The following is a 25159-nucleotide window of genomic DNA, read 5'->3' on the forward strand; positions in this document are numbered from 1 at the left end:
TTTTAAACGTGTACACAAATATTTCATAAGGCAAAGTTGAGCAAGCATACATGCATGCACACTGAAACAGTGGTTTTAAGCTAACTAAGAGCTGCAGAAAACAATTTCTTGGATGAAGATCAACCAATCGTGTAAATACAAAAATTTCTGGGCACCACCATACAATCTTACTGGATCAAGGCCAGCAATCCACTTCCTCAAGCTTAAAAAAAATAAAATACAATTAGAAAATCAGAAAAAAAATTATCTGCCAGCTATTTTCAATTTATAATATTCTAACACAAGGGAAACCAAAACATTTTCCAGTATCTACATGCAGATCAGGTGTACTCACTGCTAGTAACCAGGGAGAAAGGAAAGGCATGGAGGACTGTTGTGGCATGTCTAGTAGAAGCAGCAGAAGAAAGAAGAGGAAGTAGTGAGGAGGACAGGGCGTCACCAGGAAAGGAAGAGAACCAGTACCAATGGGAGAAGCTAGTGAGGAAGGAAAGAAAAGCAGTTAACAATGAGAGAGGGCTGGAGGCAAGGGTGATGATAAACAGGCAGGTGAGAGAAACAACAATCACAGGAGTTGGCTGGGAAGCACATAAGCAGGGTGGGGAAGCAGTAGTGAAGGGTTTGGGGAGAGTTTTGGGTGGGCAGGGAACAAGTACAAGTAATCTTTTTGAAGATGTTTGCATGACTAGACACTTTTACCAATCCTGGTCTGATTAAAAGGACTACCATACTTAACACCATGAATCATCCATGAATTCATCTAGCTTTTTCAAATGCACAACCACAGAAATGAGACCTCATTGAGCCCCTGGTGGCGCAGTGGTAAAACTGCCGCCCTGTAACCAGAAGGTTACAAGTTCGATCTTGACCAGGGGCTCAAGGTTGACTCAGCCTTCCATCCTTCCGAGGTCGGTAAAATGAGTACCCAGAATGTTGGGGGCAATATGCTAAATCATTGTAAACCGCTTAGAGAGCTCCGGCTATAGAGCGGTATATAAATGTAAGTGCTAGTGCTATTGCTATTGTATGAAAAAGCACTCTTTCTTCATTCTTAATCTTCAATAATGCAGATTTGCCAATAGCCACTCAGTAGCCTGTGAAGAATAAGAATCTTCTCCAGGAAGGCAGACAGTCCTATTATTTCAGGACACAAATGACTAACAAGGTTATGTACAGGCAGAGGAGGTTTTTTTAATGGGCTAGTTTAGAACACTATCACGTGATGCTCTCTACCATTACCACTATTTTGAATGCCTCCCTGAAGTTTCTTTCCCAACGCTTGAGAATCTTAATCTTTGTCACACAGAATAAATACTCTCCTTAGAACACAGCAAAGAACTGACAGATTTTATTTGGATCTAGAAGCCAGCCCAAAACGTTAGGAGCCATAAATTATTAGACTTGGTGATGAACATTTACCAGAGAGTAAGTGGACTTTTCAGTCAGGGTCAGTGGAGTAAGTTGAGGGCTTCAATCACTAGTTCTTTGCAGGGAAGGACAGGATGTTCTTTTCTAAAGGAAGTAATGATGCTATATAATGCCTTCAAACAAATGGTAACTATATACAAAGGACATTCACAAAGCTAAGATTGTTTATTAAACAAATACAAAAATTGGTTACCTTGCTGGAGCTGGCAGAGAGAATCTGGAAATATTTATTATATGAAAGCTGAAAAGCCTAACAAATGGAGCAACATTTTAAACTGTTTAGGTGAATAAACAATCTATTTGGAAAAAATAAACAGTGAGGTCTTTCACATGACCTCCAGCGGCCACCACAAAGGGCTGCAGGGAAGGCAGGAACTCTACTGCCTTTGCCAGCAGACATGCAGCAGCCGCCCTCCACACTGCTGTGTCGCATGTCCCCACGAGCAGCGACATAGCGACAGTAGGAGCTGGGAATGGGAGGACTTACCCAGTGCCCTGAGCTATGAGAGCGACGGCTGCTGTCCTTAGAGCAGCCACTGTGCTGCTGCTCCTCCTGCCCCTGCACACACCAGCTTGCTTCCAGAAATGGTGGCAGGCCTGGAGGAAGCCTCTTAACCAGGCGGCAATCACCCAGAAAAATCACCTGCTGAGGTTAAGTGAACTGCAGGTTCAACACTGAGATCAAAAGCGGGGCTAGGCATAGATAGAGGCAGCGCTGGGATCAGACTTGATCCCAGCGCTTCACACGCGCAGCCTAGCCCAGGCTGGCCTGCCCTAGCTAGCCTGAGCATGTGAACAGCCTCAATGAGTCATTACAGTAGTGGTAAACAGAAGCAAGGTTCTTGATAAAATCACAATGCATCTAACACAGACAACCAAGTTCCTTGATAAGCCAGTCTTCCATCAAGTCTTTTTTTTTTTAAAAAAAATAATGTTTACTTTGTAGCCTGAGATTCTAGCTTACCTAGAAAGTCCACTTACCACAACACTGTTGGTGTTTTATTAGAGTACTTGAGTGTGTGAGTGTGTGTGTGTGTGTGTGTGTGTGTGTGTGTGTGTGTGTAAGTGTAAATCTCAATTCATTTCAGCATCAAAAGCAGAAGACCGCTTGGCAGAAAACTTCATATGCATGTTGGAATATTAAGATCTAGATTGAGCTGAGAGTGTTAAGACAAAGGCCTTCCATAGCCTGTTGAGCTATCCAAGTTTCATTCGCAGGACTAAACTATTCTGCATACCAGAAGAGATGCTACTTCTATATTCAGGTATTAGAACTATTCTGCTCACTCCTATCTACACAGACATAGCAAAACTCTTTCCTCATGGGCAAACTGCTTTAATATCAGTGTTTTGATTTCTTCTTGTTGTACACGTACAACACATAATAACCCAACAAAAACATTGGCAAATTATCAAACTGAAGGTTTTATTCTTGGAGAAACTGAGTACTGATTCCATAATTACTTCAGCAGATTTTAACACAGATAAAGTAATGGTTAATTGAATGGTTTTAGAAATCTGCCTGTTACCACCAATACCAAGTCCAAATCTGCAAGAACCTCTTCCATTTCTCTTAGTTTATATATTGTTTCCTGCTCACCCATAAACTAGAAAATTCTGCTAGCTCAAGTAAGAGAAAGCAATTAACTATAGAAGTCACACTGAATACAAATTTGCTAAGATACATAGTGGTGAAACTCTGTCCCCATGACCGACTACGTTTTGTGGATAGTTAACATATAGCTCAGGGTGGGGAATATACAATGCTTCTAAAAGCAAACTTAATTTCAATTTTAAAATATGCCTTTTTTTAAAGCCTTCATGTTCTTTTATGAAGAAAATCTGGAACACAAAGACCATATCGCAAGAAAGACATGTGTGTCATGGGTTCAAGCATCACATTACTGTGACAGAAGCAGATGTCAGCAATCTTAAAAACCATGCAACAATGTATGGCAGTATTGTTATCCCCATATTACAAATGTGGGGGTAGGGCAGGGCAGGAGGAGAAGAGGGAGGTGGAGACAGGAGCTGAGAAATGGTGGCCTTAGGCAAAGCAAGCCACTAGGTGAGATTATGGCCAGGCGGAGATTTGAACTGGAACCTTTAGTTCATAGTCTGCATTTTTCTTAACCAACAATGCTGAAGTAGTTCCAACATGTTTGTGTACCAATTTGCATAATGAACTTAGGTTAATACCTACCAAATAGAAGGAATGGGGTAGGAGGGGTGGAATATTAGAAGGAAGCACTTTTTTATATGACCCACAGATCTGAAATACTAACTCAGAGCTCTGTATATTTGTACAATCAGATCTTCTCTATAACAGAAGATAACTGCATCCAACAGAGCTTACCTATTTAGTAAGGCAACTTAAAGACTGCAAAGCACAGAGTTAGAGACTAAATCACTAGCCCTTTATTATTATTATTTCACAATAAAGGCATTCTTCAGCTGCCACTCATGATGTTCTGGAGTGGGTTTTTAAAATTTATTTATTACATGAAAACTTGAATCAATGTTTGCACGCATGCACGCACAAATATCTCTCTCTCACACACACACACACACAAACTCTCTCTCTCTCTAGCTCTCAGGACTGTTCAGTGTTGCAGTCACATATATTGTAATGATTTTGTGAAAACTATCATTACAAATAGGATTTTAAAAATAAATTACCAGTCCTCCCTAAAATGGTATAATGCATGTTTACTCAAGTCACCCCAAACAGCTTGTTAATGTCTTGGCTTCTGCACTTTGATGATCAAGACTGGCAGAAATCATTCCTCAGAAGAAACTCCACTGACACACATTACAGTTTCACAGAAACACATCTGACACAGATTTAACTATGGCAAATTCAGTATCTGGATTACACTAAAAAAAACAAGTCTACACAGCTGCAGTTGGTTCCGGAAATACTTACTTCTGATAAGGTCATCATCAGTGCAGTTTCCCCAGATGGACTGGTCTTGTGTATCTGCTTGTATAACTAGGCTATTTGAAGGCTCTGTTATATCATTTCCTCCTACAGTTGGTCTGTCTCCATCACATTGATCTAAACAACAACAAAAGATTGCATTGTGATCACCAATTTAAGAAGATCGACCCCTTCATTTACTTCACCTATCTTTATAAATGGACATTTCTCAATTCATTGTTTTATAAACTGTTTGTGTTTTTGTGGTTTAATGTATGGTTAAGGAGCAAATGTTAAGTTGTGATTAAAATTAAAAACAACTAAAATACCACAGTAGCAGTTGGTCTGATTTCTGTGGGGTTTGGTTTGGTTTTGTTTTAAGATAAAGTCAACATCTTAACACTTTAAGAAAATTGCTTCTACCTCTCCACGCTTTCTACACTGAATCATAAATTTAAAGAGCATGCATATGCCCCCAAATAAAAGGGAACAAATTTTCTCAGGCTATAATCCTAAGCATGCTCCTTCAAAAACATACTATTGAAACCAACAGGATGAAGGGCCAGGTATAGCAACTCTTCTTGACTCCCCCTTGCCACCACAAAATCTAGGCCATCTGCCAGAAGGATCCTTTCACATGTAGTTTCCATATCAATACTGGATGTTCCTGGAACCAGTTGCCAAGTCCAGAGCTGTGGAGAATTGGTGTGTGAAAATTTCCTTTCCTGACTCAGATCAGTCAATGAATAAACTGGCTGAAACAGTTTTAACAAGTTCTTAGCAGCCTTCTCAGTCAACTAGCTTAGAAATGATTCCTATCAGTGATGAGTCATTTCCACAGCATGCTCAGAGAAGCTGCCTATGAATGATTAAAAATCCTTAACTTTCAAAACCCAGAAAGCTAAGAAAAAGATTCTAGTAAACCCAGAAGTTCTGGTAGGTTACTGCTGCCACCAGATCTCTCCTACAGGCTACTCTTAACAAGCATTGGAGTGATCAAAGATCCCTGTTCACCCATTCCTCTTTGCTAACAAGCAAGTGTATAAATCCAATTGTTCTCCGAGGAGTCTGTCTGTACATGGAATTAATTGTTAATTTGGCCAAGCTCTCATTGAGATGCATTTTGCACCAGAGAAATCCCTCTTCTAGCCTCCCCCCTTTCTCCTGCTGGGTTAATAACCAACTCTTGGGCTTGTAAAAAGTAAAGAATGGGGACGGGGGAGACTTTTTATTGAAATTACTACAGACTAGTTCCGTCTGAGGCTTTAAGCTTTTTAGATACACTTAAAAATATGTAGGTTGGTTACAAGAATACCTCAAAAGCGCCCAAATAATTCTGGGGCGGCATGCTTTGAAATCTTCGTTACTCAGTTGCAAAGAACAGATATTTAGGACAATGCAAAGCAGACACACAAATAAATATAAATTCCTGAGACGGTCTGACTAAACACTCTTTTCCTAGACTATATTCCTGAAGCCAAGCCCTGGCTTCCTGTCCTTAAACTCACCAAATTCCTGATGAGAATCAAGCCTCCTGCAATCCTGTCTTACAAGGATCTACAGTCATCTTGCTGCAGCAAACTCCATTGATACATGTCCTCCTCCATGCTCCCAGCACAGACTTCCTTTCTTTCTCCCAAATTCCCACCTGTAGCTCTCATGTCCCACTCACCTGGTTGACTGATTGGTTGAGCCCTGGAGTTCACCAGCCTGTCAGTCAAAAAAAGGGTTCACTTCCTGTTAACTCTTTAGAGCAGGCATCCCCAAACTGCAGCCCTCCAGATGTTGCTGAACTACAACTTCCAGCATACCCAGCCACAAAAAATTGTGTCTAGCGATGCTGGGAGTTGTAGTTCAGCAACATCTGGAGGACCGCAGTTTGGGGATGCCTGCTTCAGAGGGTGGAGAGACTAATCACTACAAGAGCCCAAGCTGACAAACTTTACCCTGGCCTAGGGGTGCCCAGCCTGGGCTGCAAGCTTATTACCATGAAGGGGGAAATGAGGCTAAGCTCTTGATGATGCTTGTTGCCTCTTTCCCTGCATTTATTTGGATTATCTAAATTTCGTGAGATTAACTGCAACCAATCAGAAGTAGTGCTAAAACCAAAAAGAACACATGGCATTCTGAACAGTGAGATGCCAGCCAATAACAGAAGGAAAACAGCTAAGTTCAGGCTTTTCCTTTATAACAAAAGGAAAACAGCTAAATTCAGGCTAACATTCTAAACCACATTTTAGATGTTTGTGAGTGAAACTGGTCCCCCACCCTTGGCTTGCATGCTTCCCTGGTTTGATCATGGTTTGTAAGCTAGGTTTGTGAACTAACTGTGATCTGAAAAAAATCACATTTCCTCAAATTTGGATATAATAAACAATCTGCTGCTTCCTAAACCATAATAGTAAGCTTTAAATTTCCTACCCTCATGTGCAGGAAGGAAGGGTCTAATGGGAGGAGAGCAGTGTTACCTCTAACAGGGATTCCCAGATCTTGTTCACTACAACTCCCCTAATCCCTGAACAAAAGCCACTGTAGCTGGGGATTATTGGAGTTGAAGTCAACAACATCCGTGAATCCTTGTTAGAAGGAACACTGAGGAGAGCTGGCCTTGTTTTAGCAAGCATGAATTGTCCCCGTTGCTAAGTAGGGTCAGGCCTGGTTTGCATTTGATTGGGAGACTACATGTTCGATCACTGTAAGATATTCCCCTTAGGGGATGGGGCCGCTCTGGGAAGAGCATCAGCATGTTTACATGCAGGTTCCAAGTTCCCTCCCTGGAATCTCCAAGATAGGGGCTAAGAGAGACTCCTGCCAGTAACCTTGGAGAAGCTGCTGCCAGTCTGTGTAGACAATACCAAGCAAGATGGACCAATGGTCTGACTCGGTATATGGCAGCTTCCTATGTTCCTAAGGAAAATATGCAAACCCAGAACATATTACAATACATAACCATCACAAGCATCCATGGTTTGTTGTGATCTGAATGTAGCCACTGTATCACCTCTCCCTCAGATGCAGTCAGGTAGAGATAAAATAGTAAGAGGGATATTGCACACAGCATCCTTGTAGCAAGTTTACCCATTTACTACCTAGGGACAGTTTACTAAAGCCTGCAAAGTATTGAGAATATTGACCCTACATGACCCCACAAACAGAACTGTCAGAGGTGTAGTTCGGACAAGATGGTGGCTGCATATATGATAAGGACAGGGGCATGCTGAGAGCATGCCCACCCTGATCGCAGCAGAAGACTTCCCGATGCACTCTTGGGGCTTCCCTTAATTGCATGAGGGGGCTTTTTCATCAGCTACTCCTCTACATGTGCTCACAATAGCCGTTTAAACAGCTACATATATGAACAGAAATTGAAGCTTTCCAGTAATAGAAAGCTATTGTTAATGATGTAAAAAAAAGAGAATGCAATAATGTCAAATTTGTACATCTATATTCAAAAACATTATATGATCAAATGCATTTAACATTTAATGAAGCAATTCCAGCTGTTTTTACATGGTCAGCTTTCAAAGTACACTCATATGCTCTAGTGACTTATATAAAAACCACAAACCTGAATTGAAGGGAAGGCATTACAGTATTGGCATAAAACATCTGATGTCAGAGTACCTCAGATGTTTTTGGTGGTCCTATCTTTAAATGCTTTTGCTGCAATCCAGTAATAAAACCACACAAGTGTACAGGGAAGAACGACAAACGGAGCCAGAGGCTTCTGGAAGCTTCTACTGGAGCAGCGTGCACTGGCAGAGAAGCAAGCCATACTTTAAACTAAAAACAGCTTGCCTTCTCAGCAACGCAAGTGAGCGAAGTGAAAGCTTCAAGGGGATCTTAGGCTTTGCTGCACTTGTTCATACTGCTTCACTAGATGACAGGTTCTGGTTGAAAATGAATTCTAAATCAAAAACTGTAAGACTAAACATGTTGCTGATATGTTTCCAACTGAAATAGGAAGTGTTGGTTATTACCTATAAAGCCCTTAAAGGCTTGCATCCAGGGTATTTAAGAGAGCACCACCTTTGTCATGAAACCTCCCGCCTATTAAGATCTGGAGGAGAGGTCGGGTTATGGCTACCACCTGCTTGTTGGTGGCTACTTGGGACTGGTGGCTATTCGGGACTGGCCTCGGGGCTTTAGAATGCACTCCCTGTCAAAATCAGAGCTTCTCCATCTCTAGCTGTTTTTTTTTTAAAAAAGGACCCTTAAGACACACCTGTTTTCTCGGGCTTTTAATTAGGTAAAATGTTAAATGGTCTGTTTGATATCGTACAGCTATTTTAATCTTTTTATGATGTTTTATACTTGTATTTTAACTTATATACTAGGGATGCAAATGTCAGGCATATCATATAAATATGATAGACAGATAAACCTTCAAGATGGTTTGAAGTAAAAGCAAAGAAGATGGTTTAAGCTATTAAGCTAACAGGATCCCTGTTAAAGTGTCAAATCATATCGAATGTGTGTACTTAAGTTTGGGGACCAGGGATAGACTGGGACTTCTGCTGGTGTACTGATCGCCGTGCTGCTCAAGAGAGTCGCTAAATGAGCTGACGGACTTGGTCTCGTACTTGGTGTTGGAGTCCCCCAGGCTTGCGGTGCTAAGAGAATTCAATGTCCATTTTGGGACCAATTTGTCCAGGGCAGCTCAGGAGTTCATAGTGGCCATGACAACTATGGGCCTATCTCAACTGGGACCGATGCACATTGCTGGTCACACGCTTGATTTGGTCTTTCACTCTGATCAGGGTGGTGTTCCAAGGGTGGGCAATCCTGTCATTTCCCCACTGTCATGGACGGACCACCATCTGGTTAAGGTTGGACTCACAGTCACTTCCCACCTTCGCAGGGGGACCTACTAGGATGGTCACCTGAGAAGATTATTAGATCCTATAGGATTTCAAGAAGCCTTGGAGGAATCTAGTGTTGGCTCTGCCAGCAATCCTGTTGATGCCCTGGTGGAGAATTGGAACAGCAAACTCACCTGGGCAGTAGAAATGATTGCTCCTAAGCATCCTCTCCGACCCGCTTCAAAATTGGCCGCTTGGTATACGGAAGAATTACAGGGGCTGAAGCAGCAAGGTAGATGACTGGAGCACAAGTGGAAAAAGACTCAGCTGGAATCTGACAGATTGCAACATAGAGTTCATTTGAAGACCTATGCTCAGGCGATACATGCGGCAAAGAAGCTATTCTTTTCTGCCCATATTGCATCCGCAAGTTCATGTCTGGCGGAGTTGTTCAGGGTTGTGAGAGGGATAGTGTGTGCCCCTCCTCCCTTGAATCAGAATCTGGAACCATCGATTACCCGCTGTGATGTGTTTAACGAATTATTTGTGGGGGAAATCTCTCGTATTCAGGCCGACTTAGACTCCATCTCCACAATTACTTCAGTGTTTGATGTGGAGGTGTCCAGTGACTTCTCTTATGTGATTTGGTTGGATCAGTTCCAGTTTGTAACTCCTGAGGATGTGGACAAGCTGATCGGAACAGTGCAGCCTACCACCTGTTCTCTTGACCCTTGCCCAACATAGCTTATACTATGTGGCAGGGGGGCTGTTGTAGAAGGCCTGGTAAAGATTATAAATGCGTCTCTGAGGAAAGGTAGGATGCCTCTTTGTCTTAAGAAGGACATTATTAGACCGCTTCTGAAGAAGCCTACCTTGGATGCCTCAAAGTTGAGCAACTACAGGCCTGTCTCCAACCTTCCGTGGCTGGGCAAGGTAACTGAGAGGGTGGTGGCCTCCCAGCTCCAGACAGTCTTGGTAGAAACTGGCTTTTGGGCTAGCTATGGGGTGGAGACTGCTTTGGTCAGCCTGATGGATGATCTCCAATTGGGAATTGACAGAGGAAGTATGACTCTGTTGGTCCTTTGGATCTCCCAGCGGCTTTCAATACTATCGACCATAGTATGCTTCTGGAACGTCTGAGGGGGTTGGGAGTTGGAGGCACTGCTTTGCAGTGATTCCACTCGTACCTCTCGGGCAGGTTCCAGATGGCATCCCTTGTATACTGCTTTTCTTCAAAATCTGAACTTTTGTATGGTGTCCCTCAGAGCTCCATATTGTCTCTGATGTTGTTTAACATCTACATGAAACCGCTCGGAGAGATCATCAGGAAATATGGTGCAGGGTGCTATCAGTATGCTGATGAGACCCAAATCAATTTCTCGATTTTAGCATCATCAAGAGAGGGCATTACCTCTCTAAATGCCTGCCGGGAGTCGGTGATGGGCTGGATGAGGGATAACAAACTGAGACTGAAACTAGATAAGACGGAGGTACTCATTGTGTGGGGTCGAAACTCGAGAAGCAGTTTTGATTGGCCTGTTCTGGATGGGGTCACACTTCCCCAGAAGGAACATGTACACAGTCTAGGGGTGCTTCTGAATCCAAGCCTCTCTCTGGTGTCCCAGGCTGAAGTAGTGGCTAGAAGTGCCTTCTATCAGCTTCGGCTGATACACCAGCTGCGTCCATTTCTTGAGATGAACAACCTCAAAACAGTGGTACATCCGCTGGTAACCTCCAGACTGGATTACTGCAATGTGCTCTATGTGGGTCTTCCCTTGTACGTAGTCCGAAAACTACAGTTGGTCCAGAATGCGGCAACCAGGTTGGTCTCTGGGTCATCTCAGGGAGACCATATTACTCCCAGTATTGAAGGAACTACACTGGCTGCCGATATGTTTCTGGGCAAAATACAAGGTGTTGATTATGACCTATAAGGCCCTAAACAGCTTGGGCCCTGGGTATTTAAGAGAACGTCTTTGTCATGAACCCCACCGCGATCATCAGGAGAGGTCCGTCTGCATTTGCCACCGGCTCATCTGATGGCTACTCAGGGATGGGCCTTCTCCGCTGCTGTCCCGAGGCTTTGGAATACACTCCCTAGTGAAATAAGAGCCTCCCCATCTCTGACAGCTTCTAATAAGTCTTTAAAGATGCTTCTGTTCACCCAGGCTTTTAATTAGTATTGTTTTAATGCTTTTAATGGTTTTAAAGCTGTTTTAAAATATTGTTTAAAAAAATTGTTGTGTTCTTGTTTTTGTTTTAACTAATGTTTTTTGTTTTGTTGTAAACCACCCAGAGACTAAGTTTTGGGTAGTATAAAAATATGTTAAATAAATAAATAAATAAATACTTCAGATGGAGTGAATATGAGTCATTGTCATGTGGGCATTAATCATCTTTACTAAAAAAAAAAAAAAAAGTACATGAAACTGAAAGCAGAAGTGTACTCTGCGTAATCCAATTCTCAAGATCTTTTTAGTAGTTGATACTAAGAAATTGACGACTCTTTAACACAGTCAAGATAAACCAGGTAACATAGGAAATCACACAATATAATCATCAGAAGATACTACTCACTCAAACAGTACGGTTTAATAAATCTGAGAAGTCTTAGTAAAACCGTATTACTCTAATATTAGAGCACTGCCAGTAAAATGTGACGTAGGAATATTTGGGGAAAATGACAGTTGTGAAACTTGGGGTTTCTGAGAAGTGAGTAAACTCATACATTGCCACAGCAAAGCCCAAGACAAACACAAAATAGGTTTTCAATTCAGACAAACATCTCTGCCCAAAGTATAATCTTACAATGGAGAATATTTGTTTCTTCAGAATCATGGTGGCATATTTCAATTTCCTCTCTTGTTCTATTAAATTTCATGCTTACAAATCTAGAGTTACAACATAATTTACACTAATGAGTTTATAGGCTGACAAACTTCCTTTAAAAACAATTGTGAAATCCAATTCTCTATCATTCTCCGCATTACCAAATCCCAGGGCTCTGTGTGTGTGTGTGTGTGTACTGATCTTGTGGAATACTGTTCAACCTAGGTAGGCTACAGATAAACTAGGGCCCCATTCAGACATGCCAAACCAGAGTTAAATGTGCCAGAGTTTTGACTTTGTGATCATCCAAAAGCATGAAGCTCCGGTTTTGTCACCCAACCATGGCTCCGTTTCTGCTCACAAACCTGAATTTGAATCTTTGATTTGTAGTGAGTTTCCCTGCTGAAACCTGGTTAGAAGGCAACATAGTGGAATCCAAATTCTGCCACCCACCATAACCTGGGTTTTGTGCACAAGCTCCTCCCGCCTCCATAGAGAGGATGGCTCAGTTCTAGGGCTGCCCCATTTCTTGCTCACTGCCTCGCGGAGCCAATGTCCCTCTGCTGTCCCCTTGCTCCTCCTGCTGCTGCCTGGCAACAGGGATGCTGCTTCCCTGAATTTAAAGGGCCAAAACACCATTGGGGAAGGCATGCTTTAAAAAGAAAAAAAAGAATAGGCACACATGCAAGGAACCCTTTTATTGACCTGACACCCAATATAACCCCATTCCTGGGCCTCTCAGTCTCATCAATGGAGTGTGGTTTCTTTGGACACAAAGGTGGGGGGGGCACCAGACTGAGGGATATGCCCTGGTAGGGGAAGGGAGGCCTAGCCCTTTCCCCTGGGTGCAAGCAAGCTTGGTCTTGGCCAGACCTCATGGAAGGGCCAGGCCTGTTCGTCTGATACTGCAGGAACAGATCTTCTTGACTTCCTAGGAGGGGCTATGTATGTTAAGGCAAGCAAAGGATCCTCACTGTAACCAAGGGTGCCACCACCCTAGGCAAAGCAGTGAGAAAGACTCTTCTCCTCATGCCAGCCAGTGGGGGGAGGGGTAGCTTCTCATGAGGGCGAGTCCACCAGAGAAAAAAGAAACACTAATGTGTTTGAGCTCTGTCTGCCTTCTCATGAGGTAAACCTTTCAACTATAGCCCCGCTCCCCCCGCTATTGTGGGGCTCCCAGCACCACTGGTTAACAATAGAACTCATACTATGCACCTTCTCTCTTCCACCCAAACCTTCCAGACTTAAAAGTAGTCCGGGCCACTTTGGGTGTTTGAGCGGTTCTGGGTTGGGTGGGCAGACAAGGAGAAACTGGAGAGCAATCCTACGACCCAGGCTAATCAGTATCGGCTAGGCCATATACTGCAGCAAAGTCTTGGTTGCACAAGAAGAATTTCTTGTGTGATTTAATCCTGCTCTAGATAGACAGTTCTTCTCATGAGGTTTGGCCAAGACCAAGCTTGTTTGCACCCAGGGAAAAGGGTTAGGCCTCCCTTCCCCTACCAACTTGTACAAAAAATAGAATAGTGACAAAAATCCAAGGGGCAAATCCTAAGTAATTTTGCCCTCTTCCTAGCGGTCTCATCATATCCATCCACACATAAGCACTCATGCATGGGATAGGGGTCTAGGGGGATGAACAAAACAGAAGTTCCTGGAGAAATGGGGAGGGGAGGTCATGCATCTCGTGGCATATCTGTTGTAGGATGGGCTTGTGTAGGTGTGTCACAAATGGCCATTGCCAGTAACAACCTCATTCTGCGAACATATGAGAAAAAGTAGAACAATCACTTGAACAGTCTATTTTTAGCCAGTTCAAGTGGGAAGAGAGGGGCCCAATCCTCTCTTCTCAGGGGAGGGAAGAGGGGGGCCACAAGATCCTTCCTCTCCAACTGCAGAAGACAGTGGTGCGAGCAACGTGAGGAAAGGGTTAAAGTTTCTTCGCCCTGCTGAGGGTGGGCACACACTGCCGAAAAGGCACCATCACACTGAGCACATCCCCAATAACATCACAGCCAACGGTTGCAGCTTTCACAAGCGTGCTGACATTTTGCCAGGGGTTCCCAGGAAAGGGGTTCCTCTGCCCAGAAACCAGAGATTACCAAACCGCAATTAGTCAATCGTCTGCAGCATGATTCTCAGCTTCACAGATTAACCTCAGGTTCATCTACCCAAGGTTTCACACCATGTGCAAACAGGACCTAGGAGTCTGATCACTTTTAGGCAACAGCAAGTCTTGCATTATGGGCTGAAAGATGGAGCCCTTTACAAATAGGTGCATGGGGCAACAATACAGTAAAATACAAGCTCAATCTCTCATTTAGGTTCTCCAAATTAACTTTCAGTTCAAATTTAAACTGGCACTCAGGAATTCACAGAGCAAGTCACATGATTACTCAGCCTGATTTGTCTCTCTCTGGAATGCAGCCAGACATTCTCTTACACACACACATAATCTGTCCACAGCAAAAAAAGATGTGCTGTTATCTCTCAGCCCAAACTTTGGCACAGGTTAGCTCCTTCTCCTACGAAGGCAAACACAGTTGCTCCCTCATGCAGAAAGATAACAGCCTACCACCTACCAAATGGAGCTGACTGTGCATTCCAAAAAGAAAGGAGAGAGAACTCAAGCCATCTGGTGGCTAACTTAGGTTCCTCTCCCCCTTGCCTCAATCTGAGCTACATATTAGAGCTTATCTCTTCCCTGGCTGAGGTGTTGGACATGGTCTCCCATCCTGTGCTGCACATTTTATTAGCTAAACCCCTACACACAAGTAAATGCCAGGTCCGATGACTACGAATCTGCAGTGCACACACACACACACACACACACACACCACGTGTCAGCCACTGCCACCATCTCTACACAATTCTTCACATTTCTGGCATGCGGTGGGGGGAGGGGTAGGTAATGGTACTGCTCCTGGGGAATTGGCAAACACCCCTGGCTACATTTCGGGCTTCTGTGGGGAACTAGCAAGCGTGAATGGAGCAGCCCACCTCAGAATAAATTTGTGCAAAGCTTCAGTCCTGGAAAAAACTGACAGAGAATGTGTAGTTCAAAAATAGAATCAGGTTTATTTTGGGGTCTGGGGTACAGGAAATGAAATATGATTAATAGGCAATGCAATACTTAATGAGTAAAACAAACAAATCAATACGACTAAATTATGGCTCACAATGAAGCAATTTGGATTGAGATTCAAATTAAGCCCACTCAAGGCTGACCAGAAAAACGGTTTTAGAGAACAGCTTTAGACTTCAGAAGGAACAGGAAAGGAGGGGAGCAAGAGATCTTGGAGCAGAGATTAGTTATACTACCTAAATCCGTCCAGTGGGATGAATGGACCCTGGTAGCTCAACCGATGCTGAGGGACCTCTCTCAGCTGGGACAGGCAAGAAGGCAAAAGACAAGAATGGGGACCCAGGGGCAAAGCAAGGGTCCTGGAACCAGCAAAATCCAAAGGGGATCTGATCTCTGGAGACCAGTATCTCACAGCCAAGTATGCTGTGCAAATCGGGCTTGGACAAGGGGCCAATCCAGAGGCGACAAGCCAAATAGGAGCAAGAGTCCAGGAAAGGCAAGACAGAGCGGCTAATGTCCAAACATATGGACATGCAACTGGTGAATTTGAGAAAGAGATACACTGATTGACTGTTTCTTGGCTAGAAATAGGCAGAATCTTGCCCTGAGGCGGCATGCTGACCACACCGTTCTGTTGACAAAAGCAACAATAGGGAGGGACAAAGGAGTTCATCCATGTCCTGTGCAGCTTTACTGGCTGTACTCTTTCAGCAAAATGGGTGAATAGGTTTGAGAAATCTGTGTGGATTGAAATGGAACAGATGCATCATTGCTTATGTCATGTCTTCAGGAGACCTTGGAAGTATCTAGGAATGTTTTAACAAGCTTGCTTCCTGTGACCTCGAGCTAGACGTTAGTACTTTGTTAGAGAAGGAGGAGAAGGTTACTCTTATCTATTTTTTCCTGCAAAGGTGATAAGATTGAATTGATCGATGTGCCAACATAGGGGGTGAGTATTTGGCTAGTTCCTGAGAAGAATAGCAATTAATTAACTTGGGTCTTCTTTGGCTTCCCCACCTGTAAACTAATCAGGGAGGCAAACATAGGGATAGTCCTCCTGCAGTCCCAGGTTTGACTTGACCTAGGGGCACCTTTCCCAAGTATGCCAAGTGACATACCCCATGAGTTAGCTCATGCTAATCAAATGGTGAGCCCATGAGCCCATGAGTTCTGAAAGGCAAAAAATGGAAACTACAAGCCTGTAGCTCCAATCAAGGTATAGGGAAGCTCCTGGGAGCCCCCAAACAAGCTACCTCAGTAATGGGGGGGGGCACCTCTTCTACAGGAATGGGAGCCCACAGGCCTTGCTGGGAAGGTGCGTGCAGGCATCTAGGAACTGCAGTTCCTCTGAGCATCTTCCCCAGAGGAATAATGCTGAAAGAAACTATTATATTTATTTATTTAAAATATTTATATCCTGCCCCTCGCTCAGTACAATACTGCTCAGGGAGACTGACACAATAGTAAAACAATAAAAGTTTTGCATAGTAAAACAAAACAATGAAACAAATAAAACACAATGTAGAATAAAATCAGTTAAAACAGACCCAATTAAAAACCCATCACACTGTATTTTAAAAAGCATTTAAAAGCCTCTCTACACAAGCAGGTTTTAAGATCTTTTTTTTTAAACCCTGAGGAAGCATGGCGAAGCCCTTCTGGGAGGGCATTCCAGAGCAGAGGTGCCACAGCTGAGAAGCCCCTGTCTCTTGTCCCCACCAACTGAATCTCAGACAATGGTGAGGCACAGGAACAGGGCACAAAGATGATGAACGAAAGGCACTGGCAGATTTGTACTGGTGAATACGGTTGAGAGATACCCTGGCCCCAAGTCGTGTAGGGCTTTAAAGGTCAAAACCAGTACTTTCAATCTGGCTCAAAAGCAAACGCTCAGGCAGTGAAGCTGCCACAGGACAGGTGTAATACTCAAGAAGTGACACCTACAAGCATCCTTGTGGCAGCATTCTGGACCAGTTGAAGCTTCTGAACTCCCTTCAAGGGCAGCTTCACATAGAGCCGTAATCACATTTTGCAGTAATCCAATCTTCACATTTTGCAGTAATCCAATCTGGATGACATCACCAACGTACAAGTGGCTGAGGTAAAGTTTGACTTCTCCAAATAGGGTCACAACTGGCATATCAGCCATAGTTGGTAAAAGGCACTCCTGCACACCACTGCCACCTGGGCCTCCAAGGACAGAGCTGGGTCCAGAAGCATCCCAAAACTGCAAACTACGCCTCCCCAACGTGCCCACGTGCCTTTTCCAGCTGGGACCAGAGACTCCTGTTCCTGAAGAAGAGCTTCCCCTCTCAGTACTGGAAATGTAAGGAACGGCATTGAGATAGCTGTGGTGGGAGGGGCTATCATCAAGCAGCACTGGCAGGGGGCTGCAGATTCACTGGCATCAGATGCTCCAAAGTACAGCTCGACTGGGCAATATGCAGACTAGTTAATCATGACTAAGTACTGCTGAAATCAATGCAACTAGTTAGGACTAACTTAAGTGCCATAAACTTCAGTGGGACTTGATCATCATTAACTTAGCTTGGATGTTGCCTACTGAGATAATTTTTCTAAGTGAGACTGCACTTTAGGATTCATTTAATCAGTTTTTGGTATTTAAATTGATAACTAGGAGTGAGGATAGTCACTTGTATTGTTTCATCTTTTGGAGTGGTAAGGAAAGAATATGAGTCTGTGACAGAGAATAGTCCAAACGCTAGCCACCCATTAAGAGGAAGTCTGTTGTGGTTTCTCAGTGTTGGCAAAGAACCAGACGTTGCAGCTTATTTTGGACTGCCTCTATGAATACTCTGTCACTGAACTTCTAAAATGCAAAGTATGGAATCTTAAGCTTGTCTGGAATCAGATATCACCTGGACTAACAGCCTATCTCCCACAATCGCCAGTTTGGAAGAGATTCCCAAGCCCTGATATATGGAGGCTAATTGAAATTATTCAGCAACAAGAAGTATTCTGCACATAGTCAGAGAGTAGTGTGCCACATCTCTAGAATTGAGCTACTGCTGAAAAGGGGTTCAGAAGCTATGCTCCAATGGACCGTGGCTCAAGCTGAATTCTTCTCCTTGTCCATGTGGTTGAAAGTAGTTATTTCAGTTCTAAGGGGGGAAATGGGTTTGATTTTTGAGAAGCTGAATTGGTTGTGTGTATTGGGGGGGGGGGGATGTTAAACACACTTTATGCAAACATTCCCTTCAAAAATACAGGTGAAATTCGGAAAATTAGAATATCGTGCAAAAGTCCATTAATTTCAGTAATGCAAATTAAAAGGTGAAACTGATATATGAGACAGACGCATTACATGCAAAGCAAGAGAAGTCAAGCCTTAATTTGTTATAATTGTGATGATCATGGCGTACAGCTCATGAAAACCCCAAATCTCCAATCTCAGAAAATTAGATTACATGGAACCAATAAGACAAGGATTGAAGAATAGAACAATATCGGACCTCTGAAAAGTATACAGTGTACTGTGCTTGACTGGCCAGCAAACTCGCCTGGCCTGACCCCATAGAGAATCTATAGGGCATTGCCAAGAGAAGGATGAGAGACATGAGACCAAACAATGCAGAATTGCTGAAGGCCGCTAATGAAGCATCCTGGTCTTCCATAATACCTCATCAGTGCCACAGGCTGATAGCATCCATGCCACGCCGCATTGAGGCAGTAATTGCTGCAAAAGGGGCCCAAACCAAGTACTGAATACATATGCATGCTTATACTTTTCAGAGGTCCAATATTGTTCTATTCTTCAATCCTTGTCTTCTTGGTTCCATGTAATATTCTAATTTTCTGAGATTGTGGATTTGGGGTTTTCATGAGCTGTACGCCATGATCATCACAATTATAACAAATTAAGGCTTGACTTATCTCGCTTTGCATGTAATGCGTCTGTCTCATATATCAGTTTCACCTTTTAATTTGCATTACTGAAATTAATGGACTTTTGCACGATATTCTAATTTTCCGAGTTTCACCTGTACTTTACATATTTCCTGTTTTAACAATATGTATGTGTGTATTCCTGTTAAAGACATGCAGGCTCAGAAATGTATGCCATATGTCTAAGCATGAAGCGCTGAGACTCAATTTTTTTCTGGAATCATGCTCATGTCTTCTCACACAGAAACCATTCTTCCTATGCAAAGGTGAGTATAAAGTAGTTTCTCAATGAAGAGATCTTGTCAGTGTGCATGTTTTAAAAGGCATTCTTCTCTTCATTAGTGCTGTGTAAGTCCCAGTGTGGGAAGTAGGATACAGCCCCAGCAACTTCAGAGTCACTACTAGCCACCATTGCTTTCAGGCCCACATTACACATGCCAGTCACAATCTGCTCTCTTTAAACTCTTTAAATGCAGATCTGCCCTATGTGTGTGTAAAATGAGGGTGGGAGTGCAATTTAGAAGTCTAAAGGAGCTACTGAACCTTCTCCTTCCCCATGGCTTTCTTGCACCAGGTGGTCTTCTTCCAACCAGGTACACTTCTGGTATTAGAGGTCTGCTGGGAGAAAAGCACTAGAGAAAGAGACTGAAAGGCAAGAGCAGCAGAGGGATGATCCAGTGCATTCCCATACTCCAGCACCTGAAATCACAGCTTCATTCTGTACTTTACATGTGAATGGGGCAGACCTACTTTAAAGAAGCAAGTTTGCTACCTAGTGTAGTTTGGGCCTCAGATATCACTTCAAAAGAAAGGTGCTCAGACTATTCCTTCAACTCTGGCATTAAGCAGTTTTCACAAACCATGTTCTTATACTAGTAACTATAAATGCAATGAGATGATACAAATTGTTCATGAAACCTAAAAATTAAATGGCAATACAATCTTTATAGGGATTGCCTGTATACTAATTCTTTGGGGAGAAACTGGTATATCTTAGTTTTTAGCTTTAAGGTTCATTTAAGGCACTGTAAGCAGCAAATCAATTGGAAATTAATGTACCATCATTTTGTATGTGTTTGTCTAGTTTGCATCTCCATGAATTTTAAGTAAACTAGGTACCAAGAACTGCTTCAGCCTAAGAAACACAGGTCTAATTCTTCTAGTGGTGGGGCATATGATGACTCTCTAAAATTATATCAAGGATGAACTCTTTGTACCTTTTAAACACACAAAATATGCCATTAGAAGAGTTTGGATGTTTGCAGAGGTCAGCCATCATACCATGCAACTTTACATTCATCTTGTAATGTTGCATTTGTGCAGTTGCACAAGAGCACAATAGCAAAAAGTACTCAGCCAGAATTGTGAAATGGTATAGCCATTATTTTCAATGGCCACATCATTGCACAACTCCAGCTGCTCAATTCCTCAACAATTTGCACTCTTGCGCAACTGCAACATTACAAGATGAATGTAAAATTGCATGGTATGCCATTCTTTCATAGGAAGATGCATGAAATTTGTAGGAAAACCTTCAATAAAAACATTCAGCATTTTATAAGACTGAGACTAAAGTGATTGGGAAATATGAGGCCTACATTTAAAGGAGGGACAAAACATATCCAAGTAATCCAACTCTGCATATGCTAACGTCTGTGCCAGCACAGAAGTAACTAGTTTTTACCTTTGCAAATAAATGCTCACAAGTCATGTACATGTGTGAGACATATTAACATAGGAGGCAGGACTTATGCACATTTTTCTGCCCTTAAATTAGAAAAGTCACATTTATCTGGCAACAGAAGAAGTGATCTGTGAGTCCCATCACTCCCTCTGAAAGACACTCATGCAAGCAGACCACTATCATCAAAACTTATGCACTATGCATGTTAGAAGTACCGTATTTTATGGACTATAAGACTCACTTTTTTCCTCGAAAAATATCCCCCAAAATTCAGGAGCGTCTTATATGTTTTAACAGTTTAATATGTTAAAACTCTGAAAAACTGGATTAAAATTAAGGTGCGTCTTATAGTCGGTAGCGTCTTATAGTCCGTAAAATACGGTAAATCCTACCATGTTCAATGAGAGCTCCTATTCCAGTATGCATGGATAGAGCTGAGATCCTCTCCACACTCTCACTTAAAAGGAATGACTGCTCCCACTTGTTCCTACTCGTGCACCATTCAGAGGTCTTCATCTGGGTGTACCTGCCTTTGGAGGTGAGGTAGTAACAGGTGGGAAATGGGATGAGGATCTTCTGAAATGTGGTGCCTCTCTTATGAAATTCTTTCCCAAATGACATTCACCTGGTACATATATTGTTCTTTAGGTGTTTAGGCAAAAACTTTTTGATTTTCGCAGGCCTTCTAGAAATATCTACATTGCTGTTTTAGTGCTGTTTTAACCACACTGCTGAATTATTTTGTCATTTTATTGTACACTGCTTTGCAACTTTAAATAGAGAATGGGCCTAGATATTTTCTAAAGAAAATTGTCATGCACTTACTTTTGAGTAACTTGCCAAAGATTGAGCTATGTGCGTTTTACAAAGTTGAGTCTTAACAACATGATAGGTGTGATGCATTTAAACACATGCATTACAATTTTACGAACTGGAAGGGACCTTGGAGGGGGTATTTTTAAATATTACATCTATATACTTATTTCTCTATGATGGGCCATGCGTGGGGACGTGGCAGAAAGGAGGCAATTGGCTGACAGTGGGGGTAGGAAAGGAAGCGATTGGCTGACAGAGGGTGGGGAGGCATTTGGCTGAGAGTGCGAGAGGAAAGCGAGAAGGCAGCAGCTGGAGAGGAGTGCAGGCGGCCACTTCAGAGAGCCAGGGAGTTTGCCAGCTGGGATCATGAAGCAGAGGGTTTGGGGACTGGGATGGATTTTGTGGAAGGCCAGGGAATTCTGCCAGAGAATTCAGCAGAATGGGGTGGGTGGCGGTTCACCGTCTCAAAACACGACAGGGAGCTTGAGGCCACCTCAAAACTCACCAAGGAGCTTGAGGGCGCTGCGGAAAGCATTTGGGCGGCAGGGAGGCCATTGTTAGTGCCCGCCTGCCACAGGCGCCATCGGGAGGGAGTTTGCTGGCTGGGCTTGGCTGCACGAAGGTGCTGCGGAAAGCAGAGGGCCAGCAGGGCGGCCGTTGTTACTGCCCGCCCGCCACACACCCCATCAGGAGGGAGCTTTCTGGCTGGGGTCGTGAAACAGGGAGTTCGGGGACAGGGGACGGAAGGGGGTTGTGGTGGATTGCTACATAAAGCACCAGGGAATTGGGCAGAAGGGGGCGGGTGGCGGTTCGCTGCCTCAAAACACGCCAAGGAGCTTGAGGCCAGCACGAGGGCACTGCAGAAAGCGGTTGGGCGGCAGGGAGGTCATTGTTAGTGTCCGCCCGCCACACCTGCTGGTGGAGAAATGGAGACTGAAGGACAGCTGGACAATGACAGGTCGACAAAGGCAAACAAGAGTTTGGGAGGAAGAAAGCAAGCAAGAGAGTTCTGTGGGGGAGAGCAAGCGAGAGAGTTGGGGGGGGGAAGAGTGAGAGACAGAGTTGTCGGGGGGAGAATGATGCATGGGGATGTGGCAGAAAAGAGGTGATTTTATTTATTTATTTTACATTTTCTATCCCGCTCTTCCTCCAAGGAGTGGTGTACTACACACTTACGTTTCTCCTCACAACAACCCTGTGAAGTAGGTTAGGCTGAGAGAGTGACTGGCCCAGAGTCACCCAGCTAGTATCATGGCTGAATGGGGATCTGAACTCGGGTCTCCCCGGTCCTAGTCCAGCACTCTAGCCACTATACCATGCTGGCTCCGTTGGTCCCGTGACTGGCTGACAGGAGTGATTGGCTGACAGTGAGAAGCAATTGGCTGACAGCGTGTGAGAGTTCAGAAAGCGAGAAGGCAGCAGCCAGAGAGTAGTGTTGGCAGCCGCTTTGGAAAGCCCGGGAGTTTACCGGATGGGGTCGTGAAGCAGGGAATGGGTTGGCGGGGAGCGAGCGAGGGAGGGAGGGAGCTGTGGCGGGGAGCGAGCGAGGGAGGGAGGGAGCTGTGGCGGGGAGCGAGCGAGGGAGGGAGGGAGCTGTGGCGGGGAGCGCCACAGGCTCAGTTCACGACTGCACAGATGCTCTGTGCAGGTTCAGCTAGTATAGATATATTTTCAATACCTTAATGGTGTCTCCAGCTTTAAATTACTGCTGCAGCAATATCACCACATGAGTTTACTACCACACAATTGTAAATTACACAATTGTGTGTGCAAAAATATATCCCTGGTCTTCAGAAACTATTTAACTTTAAAAAAAAAAAAAGTCAAGAAACTACCAAGGGTCTAAATATTTTCTTAAAGAGGAGAGAAAGGCCTGAACAGCTCGTGTGTCATTTTCAGAGGAAGGTATCCAAAACCTAACTTCCCTGCTGCTGGGACAGAGAGCAGTTCACATACACAAGAGTACAGGCTTCATGCTGCAAAATCACTACACTTCCTTAAAAAACAAGACAGATGCCTGAGCACAAATAGGAGCTCATGCGCTTGCCCATGTGAACGCCTGCAGATAAAGAGCGGGGAGGCCTAAGAGCATCTAACCTTCTCCAAGAGCGTCAGTCGAACTCGAACTACAACAGACCTACAATGTGAATAACGCATTGTGCACAGAACTCACTCATTCCTCAGCCTTCCCAGGAATCTGGGAGGCGCTGCAAAAGAGACGATAAACAGAAGGCCATGAAAGCAAGGCAGTAGAAGTAGCCACCTCTCTCTGAACACATCTAAGTTTTGAAATGGAAAAGTGGAGGGAAATGATACACAGACAGTCATCATCGTGTGTTTTGTGTCTGAAGCAAACTGACCCGCCCTCCCAGAATAGGATGTAATATGGAAAAGGCGATACGGTATGGAAAAGTGCTTCCGCTCCCCCTCCCGTTCCAATACAACAAAACCCAATCACAGCTGTATCTTAAGTCGCCGCTGCACTTCCAAAGAAACTTTCAAGCAACTTACCTCGAGGGAGCGAGATCAAAAAGCTATTTGCAGCCGGAGCTACACGCTCTGGCCCTTCAGGCCCTGGAGGAAGAGGTTTTCTCGCTTGGGACATCTGCCAGCTCTCTCTTCCGAGTAATAAAGAGCTTACACTCCCCCTTTCCAGAAGCCTAATACACGACCCTGAAGGAACAAACAAATGAAAGAGGGGGATAAAAAGTAGTCTTTCAAATGGATTTCATGCGCGCGCACACAAGTCTCACTTACTTGCAGGCAAAGGACCGGGAAAGGGGAGCGAGAGATGCGCCGCGAGAAACGAAATTCCCAACTTCGGACACTTTCTCCTCCCTCCCATAGAAAAGTACCCCCTCCCCCCCCGTTTTTAACCAAAACACAAATATGAAGAAGAGAATAAGAGCGAAGAAGTCCGACCCCGCCTGAAGGCCTCCAGGAGCAGGAGAAGGCGTGGAAAACAGCCGTTGCCTCCACCGAAAGGCAACACTTGGGCGTCCTTACCTTAGCATTGCTTGCGGGCTGCAAATGGTCGTCTCTCCTTCCCCCCCGTGGAAGGAGACGAGGAACCGAAGCCGAGGCAGTCAGCCCAGCTGCTCCAACAACATCGACCCCCAGCCCCCGCGCGCCTTTTCCCTGCGGCTGTTGGCTGCTCTTACAGCACTCCGCCCCCCAGACAGCCTCTTGCCCTGGCCCAGATAGAGCCGGGAAACTCCCTTCAACTTCTGCCCATTGCACAACCCTCGCGTCCCTCCCCCAAATTCAGGTCTTGCTCGCTCGCTCTTCTTCTCTTCCCCCACCCCATTTCCTGCCTCCTCAGGCTGGCAGCAGCAGTAGCAAAAGCAAAAGAGGCAGCCGCGTTTCGTGTCATTTCTAGAACAAGACTGAGCGGCCTGGGCTGGGCCCCAATACGTGTGCTTGGAAGTCGCTGCTGTTGAATACATTTGGGCTTGCATAGGCACACAGGCTTTATCTCTGGCATTGTTGTGGCCTCTGGGCTCCATTATCTACTTTTCCCCCTTCATGCTCTCCTGTTTATCTGCCAGCTGAGGAAAACACTCCACACTTCAGATGGGCTCTAGTCCACCAAAGTGGTTTAGCACAAGAAGTATGTTAGCCAATTTGTTTGTTAGGTGTCACTAGACACTTTTTGGTCCAATGCAGATAATGCTTTCCAGTTGATCCTGCTC

At 44.2% G+C, this 25159-nt stretch overlaps 1 protein-coding gene across 5 annotated transcripts in view; it reads right to left on the minus strand.

The window, feature by feature from the left end:
* Positions 1 to 24770, minus strand: part of MDFIC (MyoD family inhibitor domain containing) — an 81028-nt gene extending 56258 nt beyond the window's left edge. The window contains exons 1-3 of one of the 5 annotated variants that reach the window (XM_053257226.1): positions 24474 to 24770; positions 23979 to 24140; positions 4352 to 4483 (exon numbers count right to left, since the gene is read on the minus strand). In XM_053257226.1, coding sequence (XP_053113201.1) covers positions 4352 to 4483; positions 23979 to 24072 — 226 coding nt within the window. In that variant the 5' untranslated portion in view covers positions 24073 to 24140; positions 24474 to 24770. The other 4 variants (XM_053257228.1, XM_053257227.1, XM_053257231.1 and 1 more) reach the window with 4 other exon arrangements.
* Positions 24771 to 25159: the final 389 nt, after the last annotated feature.

This window comes from Hemicordylus capensis, chromosome 5 (genome assembly GCF_027244095.1).
Source record: "Hemicordylus capensis ecotype Gifberg chromosome 5, rHemCap1.1.pri, whole genome shotgun sequence".
NCBI lineage: Eukaryota > Metazoa > Chordata > Lepidosauria > Squamata > Cordylidae > Hemicordylus > Hemicordylus capensis.